Source organism: Oncorhynchus tshawytscha, linkage group LG24 (genome assembly GCF_018296145.1).
Source record: "Oncorhynchus tshawytscha isolate Ot180627B linkage group LG24, Otsh_v2.0, whole genome shotgun sequence".
Classification (NCBI taxonomy): domain Eukaryota; kingdom Metazoa; phylum Chordata; class Actinopteri; order Salmoniformes; family Salmonidae; genus Oncorhynchus; species Oncorhynchus tshawytscha.
In genome coordinates, this window is record NC_056452.1 from 4,119,722 (window position 1) to 4,130,729 (window position 11,008).

Sequence of the window (11,008 nt, forward strand, 5' to 3'; positions counted from 1 at the left end):
ACTCTCCCCAGTAATGCGTCCGCACATATATATCGTAATAATCAGAGTTCGAATTATACAACCAATTTTCCAAAGCCTATAGAGTTATCAGAGGCCTGGGAAGTAGGTCTCAGCGAGATTACATACCCCCATAGCTGGTATAATATCAAAGATAAGGACCGTGATTTTTATTGCAAAAAGTTATCGGAACCTGCAAAACTTATTAAGGTTAAAAAAGGGTTCTATAGAACCGTCGACAGGATCGTCTCCGAGTTGAATGAATGCCTATCACTGAACAATATGGAAATATTCCTGATGTACAACCCTATACATAAACGTGTACAAATCTCAGGAGATGCTGCCTGGGGGATAAAGACCGGTGGTAATTTAGCCTACATGTTGGGGATGGGTCCCAATAAATGGACGTATGTGAAAGATAAATTATTCCCCGCGGATATACATGCAGGATTTTACAACATATTTGTGTATACCGACATCATATCCTATCAAAGGGTCGGAGACAACTGTGTGCCACTCCTGAGAACGGTACATATAGACGGAAGGGATGGGGACATAGTCATTGTCACCTACGACAAGCCACACTACGTACCTGTAAGCAAGAAATATATTGAAAACATTCTTGTTGAGCTTAAAACGGATCAGAACGAAAACATTGAATTTACTTATGGTAAAACGATTGTAAAAATCCACTTTAGACCCACCAAAACCTCTCTACATATATAATATTAGTATTATATATTTTATATACATAATACATATAAATTAAAAAGGGTTATGGAACACCGACATCTCGACCCTAACCGTTTTGTCTCATACTATGTTGATCAAGTGGGTAATGGGTTACCCGGCTATTATGGTTCCCCCACCATGTATGGTTCGGGGATAGGAGGTATATTTCGTAACCTCTTTAGGATGGTTTTACCGTTTATGAAGAGAGGCCTCAGCATAGCCAAACCGCATTTCAAATCAGCAGCAACAAATATTGTAAGTGAGGTTGTAGCCAATGCTATGACCAGAAGGGCGTCACCAGATGTCGAGCGTCAAGAAGGCTCGGGGCTGATGTTGTCTCGGAGATCAAAAGAGAGACCTCCGGGTATAAGGCGCAGGCTTGCGCCTAAAAAACAGAGGTTAACGGTTAAAAGAAACTCAGGGGGATTGGAGCCCCCCACTCAGTTAGTCAAAGACGGGGTAAAGTGAGGAGGTCTGGACCAAAAACGGTAAAAAGAATACTCTGTATTTTCTAAAAGAACAAGCACCATGGCTCTTTTACACCGCATGTCCTCTGAAGCTATAAAGACAGAGCTCGATCTTTTCACGGCCCCCTTAACCCAACATTCAGTAGAGAGGTCCAGTTATGTGGAGTTGGCCCCACTCTCTGCAATTACAGACAACGGTCCCATAGAGTTTTTCATACCAGGCCATGGTGACAACTATCTGGACCTCAACAACACCCTGGTGCATTTGCGTCTAAAAGTGACCAAAAGAGATGGTACTAATATTGCAAACGATGCCAAAGTGAGTCTCATTAATTACCCAGTGGCCACCATCTTCTCCCAAGTGGATGTGACTTTGGGGCAACGTCTAATCAGTCAAAGCAGTGCCACATACCCATACAGGGCCATCATGGAGTGTTTACTCAACTACTCTGAAGACACTCTCAAAACCCAATTCAGCGCCGGGCTGTTTAGCAAGGATACTGCAGGAGGCTCTATGGAATTGACAGACCCATCCACCGGTGCAAACAAAGGACTGGAGGCACGCACTCGCTACTGTGCAGAATCTCGAGAGTTTAATCTGCTAGGCCCTATATACTCTGACATTTTCTTTCAAGAACGTTTACTCTTAAATGCGGTTGATTTAAGACTAAAATTAACCAGGGCCAAGGATGAGTTTTGCCTAATGTCTGCACAGGACGGGGATTTTAGTTTAAAAGTGTTGTGGGCCACGCTTTTTGTCTGTGTCTGTATCTCCGGCAGTTCGTCTGGGTCACTCACAGGCTTTGATGAAAGGAAATGCCCTTTACCCTCTCCAAAGAACTACCATGAAAACCTTTAGCATACCTGTGGGCAGCAGAATCTGCAGTCAAGAAAACCTATTTCTAGGCCCTTAACCGCGATACGTGGTTATAGGTTTGGTTGATCACGCCTCCAATAGGGGCAGCTTAAATAAAAAAACATTTAATTTTCAACACTTCAATGCAGAGTATGTAGCTCTGTGTCAGGACGGACGTCAGGTCCCTGCTAAGGCTTTCCAACCACAATTTAATAACAACATATCTGTGCGAGAATTGTACAATCTATTCCTGGCTACCGGGAGGCATCTAAAAGATCTCTCTTTACCTATTGACAGAAGTGATTTTGCAGAGGGTTACACAATGTATGCTTTCAATTTATCACCTGATGATGACACCTCAGGAAATCTTTCGGTGGTGTCCCAAGGTAACCTCAGGCTGGAAATGCGTTTCCGTACACCTTTAGCCTGTGCCGTTAGCATGATTGTTTATACATGCTCTGATTCAATCTTGGAAGTGAATAGCCGAAGACAGGTTTTAGTAGATTATTATTAAGGATCGTTGAGCAAAGACATGAATACCCAAGAGTTGGAAGGGCTCATGAGCCGACTGATTGGAAAACAATTTTGTGGAGTGTTGGCTTGTGATGAATTACCTATGGAGAAATGGACAGTGCGGCCTGCCATGTTTATTGTCAATACCCATCCTAAACACATGCCGGGTGAACATTGGCTAGCTGTGACATTAGAAGAATGACATTAGAAGAAAAATCTCAACTTTTTTGGGGTTTTTCACATTTCCCCAAATCTATTAAAGAATTTTTGACCAAAAACTGCTCAAAGATATACTACAACATCAAACAAGTGCAAGATAACCTTTCCACTACATGCGGTCAACACTGTGTATTCTACCTATGCCAAAGAGCCCAGAGAGTTTCTTTTGAAGATGTTATGTCTCTTTATAAGGATGATTTAAGAAGTAATGATAACGTTGTAGCTTGTTTTGTTAGAAAATATCAAAAGTGTTCAAATGTGTATCCTTTAAGAATGTGTAATCAAGGCGTATGCTCACGTCAAATGTTTCAAGAATGCCACAAATGTTAAATTGCTTATTTTTTCAAATAAAATTGATTGAATTTAATCATAGTCATTCAAAAGTCATTCAAAAGTCTAACCACCCAGAGAGATCGGGATTAGGGAAAGGTCCAGAGGCGTTCAGGGGGGTAAATGGGTTATCATCATTCATTTCATAGGGATGCGGGGGTGTTGGGGCATCTTTAGGGGTGCTGTATGTCATTGAAGGTTTGTGTTTTAAAGAGTGAATCTGTTGACGAAGCTTATAGTTGGGTACACCCGAGAGGGGAATGTTGAGGATGGCCAGGGCCGTAAGAAACTGAAGCCACCCTGGAGGTCTTCTGTCATCAGCAACCGTGTGGGCCGATGTGGTACTTTTAAGCAAGTCAAGCATATGTGAACCCTTGACAACAGAACCCTGAAGGATAAACTCTCCTTTGTCGTTCCAAGTAGCTGCCCCATTTGAGTCTTTTATCTTGTTCATAATGTATCTAACATTTTTCCTGTTACGTGCCTGAACATGGGTTAACAAGTCATGCATAACTTTATCTTCAACAGGCATTTGATCTTCAGATGGTAAGCTCACAGGTACAGGCATTACAGGGGCTTGGCTCTCGCTAGGCTCGTCATCTTTTAAAGGGTCCTGTAGGAAAATAGTTAAATGGCCTGTCTCTCTCTCCCCTTGTTTCACCAAGGACAAATACCTTTGCAAGAGGTTTGTGTATTTTTGGACCTTATCATCGGGGTTTTCTTACCATAATCCTTTTTGATTCAAAATATCCTTCATGGTCGTATCCAAATCATTTTCCGCTGTTTGTCTGATATTTTCAGGACCCTACACTTGTTTTTTTAAGTCTATCCAACTCTTGTTGTGGCACCAGATACATTTTATTGGCCATCACCCTCTGTGTTCAACCCCCACGTCTGGCAGCAATAAGGCTGGTGATGAAGGGCACGGCTATACTTAGTAAAGGTAGAATAAAACCGCCAGACTGTTGTATGCTATGTCGTTTCTTTTGAAGACTGACCCTTTCATTGGCGAAGAGTTTGATCACGGTCTTTTGTCTCTTTAATTTTTTCAATTGTGTCAGGGTGAGTGGAATGCGTCCTTTGAGAAGATTCAAAGCAATCTCACATAGGGTTAATATGAGATCTGAAGAACAGTGACCCAAGATGGCCTTCCGTTCATTAGATGTAGCCACAACTAGGCTTCTCAAGAGGGGCAGGTTTCTTTTTAAACGCAGAGACATAGCGGTTACTTTTTAAGAATGTACGCAGCCGGCGACTCCCACGGGAACAGACCTGTTCGTAGCCTCAGGTGTTCTGGAGTATTTGCTTTTAAATCTACGATTAAATAAGAAAATGGCGCTTTGGTAGCGTCCTCATAGCTTTCCATAAAGTAGGATTTCCTTCCCGGGTACATCTGCTGAGCTAGAGTATTAATTTGTAGTTTGTCTCTAGGATTTTTGAACAAAACCATGTAATTGGCATTCAAACTGATGGTGCAGCTATTTTTACCTTGGTGAAACACATTCTGCACCAAGTAAAGCACGGACAGGTTTCTATGATGAGTATATTGGGTAAACGCTTGGGCAATTTCGGGATGTTCGCTACCTGCAAATAGCATATCGTCCAAAACCAGCAGATTGTTTTTATGAGGAGGTAAAAGTTCATCATCAGACAGGGATTCCTTCAACAAACTTGATTTTTATTGTCTTCAACAATTCATCATACAGAGGTTGATAACAAGAATAACACCACACAACATTATCAGGCTTTTGAGATAACACATGTTCAGAATCCTCTAAAATACTTTTTACAAAACAAGTTTTACCACTATTAGACGGCCCTGCGATTAAGGCCGAAAATGGTAGTTGCAACCGGGTGTCAAAACCTTCTACAGCAGTCATTATATCTTAAGCTTTAATGACACACTGCGGCTTGTAGCATAAGTCAGTAGCCAAAGGGCAATGTGGTCCCATCAGGCAAAAGCAGTCTCTTGTCATAGACTACCCTGAATCTTTTAGTAAGTGGGGCCTTCCTCAGATGGAAGCCCTTTTTATCCCTAACAATCTTTTTGTAGGAGCTCAAAATCTCCAAGTCACTATTCCTGTCATTTAGGAACCCCTCGACCAAGCGTGTGATTGATTCCAGGTTTTACACGCGGGGCATTTTCATAGTTTTGAGTCACGCCTTTGGCTTTCAACACCACGTGATTCTTTTTAGTCCTAAAAGCAGAGCTTTTGGGACCACAGGAGGACCATTCTGTGATATGGTCACCCTCTTCGAGTTCACTCGTTAAGCCACCCAGATAGTTGCTGAGTGGGGGGCTCCAATCCCCCGGTTTGCTTACATAGACCACAGAGTCTGTGTCGTGGTAAAGAACCCGCCTCTGAAGCTGCTCCATGAGCGTGTACAGTTCAAGTCGGCCATAGGCCGTGGTAAATGCTGCAGGAAACACATTTACATTACCCGGGGGTAGAACCCACTTCTTGTTACGTCGCCATTGCACCAGGGCAATTTCTTGACTCAAGAATGAAAAATGTGAAATTTCGTATTGGTCCGAAAAAACAAATTCCAAAAATTCTTCGGGGTCTTTAATAATCGACGTTGTTAGCATATTACATCTCTGCGATAATTTGCCCCAAAGCGAATTTAAGTACAATTTCGACACATTTCGTTTGGTTTTGTTGACCTCTCTTCTGTCAGGGTCAAGAAGTATGCCTTCTCTGTCGTGATAGTCTTGAATGTACCTGTCTTTGCTCTTTTGATCTGTGACCGATGCAGGATAGCCTGAAACCATTTGCTTGCATCTCAAGAAGGTCTTGATGTACTCTTTAAAAATAGTGTCTGATTTCTTGGAAAGGTTCCACACTTCAAAGATTTTGGCCACACGATATCCCATCTCTAAAGCCTTAGAGAATTCAACTGTGACCCACACCCCTGTCAGGGCTCTTTCTTGATCTGAGTGATCACATGGGGTTTGTTGTTTGTTTTCACTGCAGGTGCGACAAAGGGGAAAAAAAGTTTTCCTTGAGGGCCCCTGACCCCTTTTGGGTTAGGACACACATGGCCTGGGACACAAAGCAAGATTTACAACCATGGAAGAAACAACCGTTGTACTCATACACGGTCTCAACCCTGTCAATCTGGGTGTAGCCATCTACATGGTAAGAGCCAAACGCCTTCTCCCCCCGATTCAAAGCATGTTGAATAAAAATGGCTTTATCCTGGGCCATATACTCAGGCGAGGGGATAGCTATAGAGGATGTAGGCAGATAGTGTGTACGATAGGTTTTCATGCATGCCGATGCAATAGTTGTACAACTCCAGGGGTCAATGCCTGCATCTTTGATTACCTCTTCTCTGAATCTGAGGCATCCTTCACGATGTATAACCACATCATTGTCACAGTATGATTCCATCTCTTTATGGAAATCAAAGGTGCCATGTCTTACTGTCTCGTACCACGTCATGAATCTCTCATGCTCTTTGGGAGACATTTGATCACACCCGTACATTTCTGGGCTGGGATATGATCCGACATAATGTAGATTCTCCTCAGATGTGAAGAAGTGGGGGAACCAGCCTTTCACAGAGTTTTCAAAACCCAAGGCCTCTGGCATTTGAGCCAATCTCATGGGTAAGAAGCTTAAACTGTCAATGTATCTCTGGTTGAAGGCTGGGTCTACAAAACACAAGATTTTACTACCTTGAGCTATGACACTGGGTGCCACGCCTTGCTGTATCAAGGGGTTCAGAAGAAGGTAAGAGTCGTGGGCTCTAGCATTGTGGGCTATAAACGTGAAGTGTCTGTACTGTGGCTTTCTAAAATGTTTTAGAAAGAGTAGTGCACAATTGGATCCTTCTGCAGACCACGTTTCCCCCTTGAATGTCATGGTAGATACAAAAATAGGCAAATGATCCTCCGATTGCTGATTTGTCTCAAAATCATGGAACACATATTTCTCTGAATGTTCATCTTCAGCCAAGGGCTGAATATAACACTCGTGTGGCACTTCTTGAACCACTTCAGCGTCTCTGCTTTTCAAAGGCCCTTTACAGATTGGACAATGTATGATTCCACACACATGCGGTTTAGGGCTATCTATTTTAAGGTTGTAATTGCAAAGCCATTTTGGGCATTCCTTGTTAATGTCACAAATGCTTACAGATTTACATGCCTTGGGGTGCCATGTTTCAATTTTGTGTTTTTTGTAACAGTAGGTCGAACGACATGTGCGGTGGCAATCCTCACAGGGTGTCAAATTTAAGGGTTGCATTGGGCACTCTGCATCCTGACATACAGAACAGTTATAATGGCACCAGTGCCCCCCCTTTCGGGTGTAGCCGGTATGGCATGATGGACACATATGGGGCGTCTAAAAAAGCAGTGATGTTGGTAACGGCGTAGTAATGTTCGTTTTGCACATAAAAGTACAGAATCTGAGGATGCGGTTGGGGGTTGTTTTGGACCTTCAAGAGAGCTGCATTAGCTCTACTGTGGTACAAAACCACAATCTTGATATTCAGAAAGTTTTCAAATTTGACTATGTCAGAGAAAGCCACAGCATCCTGTATACCGAGACCCACGGCCGTTTGGAGCTCTCTAGCCTTTTGCAATGCCGTCAGATCAGTACATCCAGGGTTAAGTAAATGCGCTAGGCCTATTGCAAAACATAGCTTATTACCTGGATTGTGAACGTTTATGAGGTAGGCCCTTTTATTTCTTATGATTTCTGACTGCATTAGGCTCTCAAACTTCCTTCTCTGCCCACCACCACCCTGGGGTTGACGTATTATTTGCACTACAAGCTCGAGGGTCTGATCTGCTATGACGGCTAAATTTGACTGAACAAGGCGTTCTAGCAGCGCAATAAATTGTTCAAGATCTGCTTCGCCATTGGGTAAAATAAGAGATACTGTGTTATGCATCTCCACAAATCTCCAACTGTAAGATATCACGTGGTTCGCCATAATCTCTTGCCGTGTCTAACAGATCGTTCAGAGTGTCAATTATCATTACGTAAAACACAGCATGGTCAAGATTCTGATTCACCCATAGGAAATTGAAAAACTGTCGAATCTCTGTATTGTTGAATTTATTCCGGTACACAACCCAGACCATCTATCAATACCATCTCCCTCCAGATTTATTAGACAATTTTCCAATTCCCCAAAAACATCATGTGGTGTTTCAGACTCTACGGACATGGGCGTTAATGGTTGGGCTATCGCTGTTGGGGTGGCGGGGGCCGAAAATGTCTGACTCTCGTTCATCCGATTAATTAAGGTTATGAAGGCTTCGGCTGGAATCTGGGATAATATGCTTTCATCGGGCGTCCCTGACTCGTTCATACGTTTAATAATTTCTAGGAGTTCTGGCGGTATCTGTGCTAAGAGGCTTTCAACTGTCTCAACTTGTTCCTGTGGTTCTGCCATTTGGATAATTAAGGATGTGCGTTTTGCGGTATTTCTGGAATGATACGTGTTACATATATGATTTTAGCGCCTGTATTTGCGTTTTTTTTTTACGGTTTGCTGTTTAACATGCGTGGAATTGTTCTATGCCAGAATAACATATTGTCTCAGTACTGTCTCTCAATTAAAACCCCCAGTCGTTTGTATAGCAAAACGTTCCTCGATTTCAAAGCCCTGGAAAATAATGTGAAAAACCTTGCTTGTTCTATTGCAGATCCTGATGCCATAGAATTGACGGGGTCAAGAAGGTTGGCCGCATCACAGAATAACTGGTCGTCAACATCTGAAATGTCATTAAAAACCGGGCTATCCGCCGCTTTGGTTGTCACATTAGGAATGTTCGGTGCGCCGGAATCCCCCAGCTCTAGATGTATGTGTCCTTCTGTGCCGTTTTTCGCCGGGGAGGAGTCTGATAGAAAATAATACATACAAAATAGGTTATTAAAATATAAAAATATGTTAGATACATAAAATGTCAAATACATTTCAGGTATAATTCTATATATTAACAATACATAGTTAAAATACCTCAGCTTTTTTTGGCGCTGGCTGTTCTGACGAATCGCAGAAACGGGGGGGTGTGACTTTTTTCATCTCGTGTTCCCGATTCTGCAGGGCCGGTCTCCTGGCAGTCTGAAAAAACATTATTTGTCCTTGTTTTAACATATTCTATCAAAAGAGGTATAACTAATAAAAAGACATATAACTAATAACAAAATGTATAAAGGTCTCATACCGTGTCCATGGAGCGCTGGCTCGTGAAGCCGCAAGTTCCCTGCCCAGTAGTACTTTTCTGGAGGGGTGGATTCTGAATAATGCACTAGGGCCACAGTTTTGCGTTGCTTGTTGGGGTCTGGAATATGTCGTGAGGGGGTGGAGGTTCCTGGGATTCGCGGTGTGTTTGAATTTTTTTTCGTACAGAACGGGAGAATTGCATCCAAGTCACCCGATGTGTCAGTTGTCCATAACGAATCCTTTATCATTCTTGGCTGTATGTCGGCTGTAAATACAAAAAATAGCTTTTAAAATAGTACACACTATTTTTTTATATATAAATATTCTTGGGTATGTGATTAATTATAAGGACTTAACGCGAAAATATGATGATGGCGATTGGCTGCCGGGGTTTTGAGACTGAGAATCCCCCTCATGGTGTTCCAGATCCGTTAAACCTCGTAAAAGCTGCGTAAATGTTGAGGATCCTAACAAACGTTAGATAATATTAACACTTTTAACTTATATTGGCATTTGGCCTGAAATACACAAATAACTCGGGTTTAATATTACAATAATATCCCGATAATATTCAAACAAAACTTAAAATATATCTTTCACTTACTCACCTCCAGAAATATCCATTAGGAGAGATTCACTTATTCAGAATATATTTTTTAATCTGTCCTGGCAGCTAAATATTCGGGCTTGTGGGTTTGCGCTAAAGCTGTGCTAACAGTGTTAAAATATATGCTCCACGTTCTGTCCCTAACTTGCGAAAGTACGGAATGAATTTAAAGGGAGGTGTGGTATTTTTCGGGAGATATCCTGTATGCAACCCCCCTGTATATTTGGTTTAGAGAACAAAGGCGGTGAATTCAAAGAGACATTCTGTCTACAACCGGGGTGGGGGCACCGGGCGCTGATTAGATATCAATGTTTAACCCTGAGCGGTCGGCAGATATCTGGACATTCCGTATGCATGATAGTGCAAACATTGGTTTCAAACGATTCTCTACAGATAGAATGCTTGGGTCCCCTGTTGAACACACACACACCCTTTTTGTTTCTGAAACGCACACACACTTCTGCTGCTCCGTCACACGCACACTCACGCATGCCCCCTGATTTTCCGTGTCTTTTTTCCTTCGCGACAGAGCTGGGTGATGATGTGAAATACATTTTCCCATAGTTAAGGGGTGAGATACAGTTTTTAAATTCCTTTTATTGAATTCCAAAATATTTCGTACAACCTTTAAGACATGTTAGAATTAATTAACAAATTTGACTAATATTTAAACATGCATCATGAGTGTTTCATGTAAAAACCTTGGAGGCCTGCAGTTGTACATTATTACAAACTTTAATAACCAGTAATGTTTATAACATACCATTGTAGGAAAGACTATAATTACATTACATTTCTCTGCGACAAACCCTGGCGTGAGAGAAAAGACCGCTTCCCCTTTCGTTAAATGGTGAGATACATTTTCAAAACCAATGATTTAATTCAGAATATTTAGTACATACATTTTAACACACGTTATAATTCAACATTTTTTACTATTTTTTACAGATAAAGGCTCCCGGTTAGCCCTGACCATTATCCGTTTCCAATTCACCATCGCAAAGTCGCTTGCCCGCGCCATCGAAGCTCCGGACGTTTTCACTCCAGGGAAAGATCCTCCTTCGGCCTTGTGGGCCCTGGGTATGTCTCAACGATAACGTC

General features: G+C 42.1%; 1 protein-coding gene across 1 annotated transcript; it reads right to left on the reverse strand.

Moving 5' to 3' along the window:
• Positions 1-4,777: 4,777 nt before the first annotated feature.
• Positions 4,778-10,054, reverse strand: LOC112223320. The gene is made up of 4 exons (XM_042305199.1): positions 9,909-10,054; positions 9,302-9,767; positions 9,094-9,198; positions 4,778-8,974 (listed from the first exon to the last, which is right to left on the reverse strand). Exon 4 carries the CDS (start codon positions 7,455-7,457, stop codon positions 6,081-6,083), a length of 1,377 nt encoding a protein of 458 aa, XP_042161133.1. The 5' UTR covers positions 7,458-8,974; positions 9,094-9,198; positions 9,302-9,767; positions 9,909-10,054; the 3' UTR covers positions 4,778-6,080.
• Between the last annotated feature and the right edge of the window lie 954 nt (positions 10,055-11,008).

What these genes read in the sequence shown, in the direction of transcription:
- LOC112223320 (XM_042305199.1), bottom strand. Translation starts at nt 7,457, where the DNA reads ATGTGTCCATCATGCCATACCGGCTACACCCGAAAGGGGGGGCACTGG.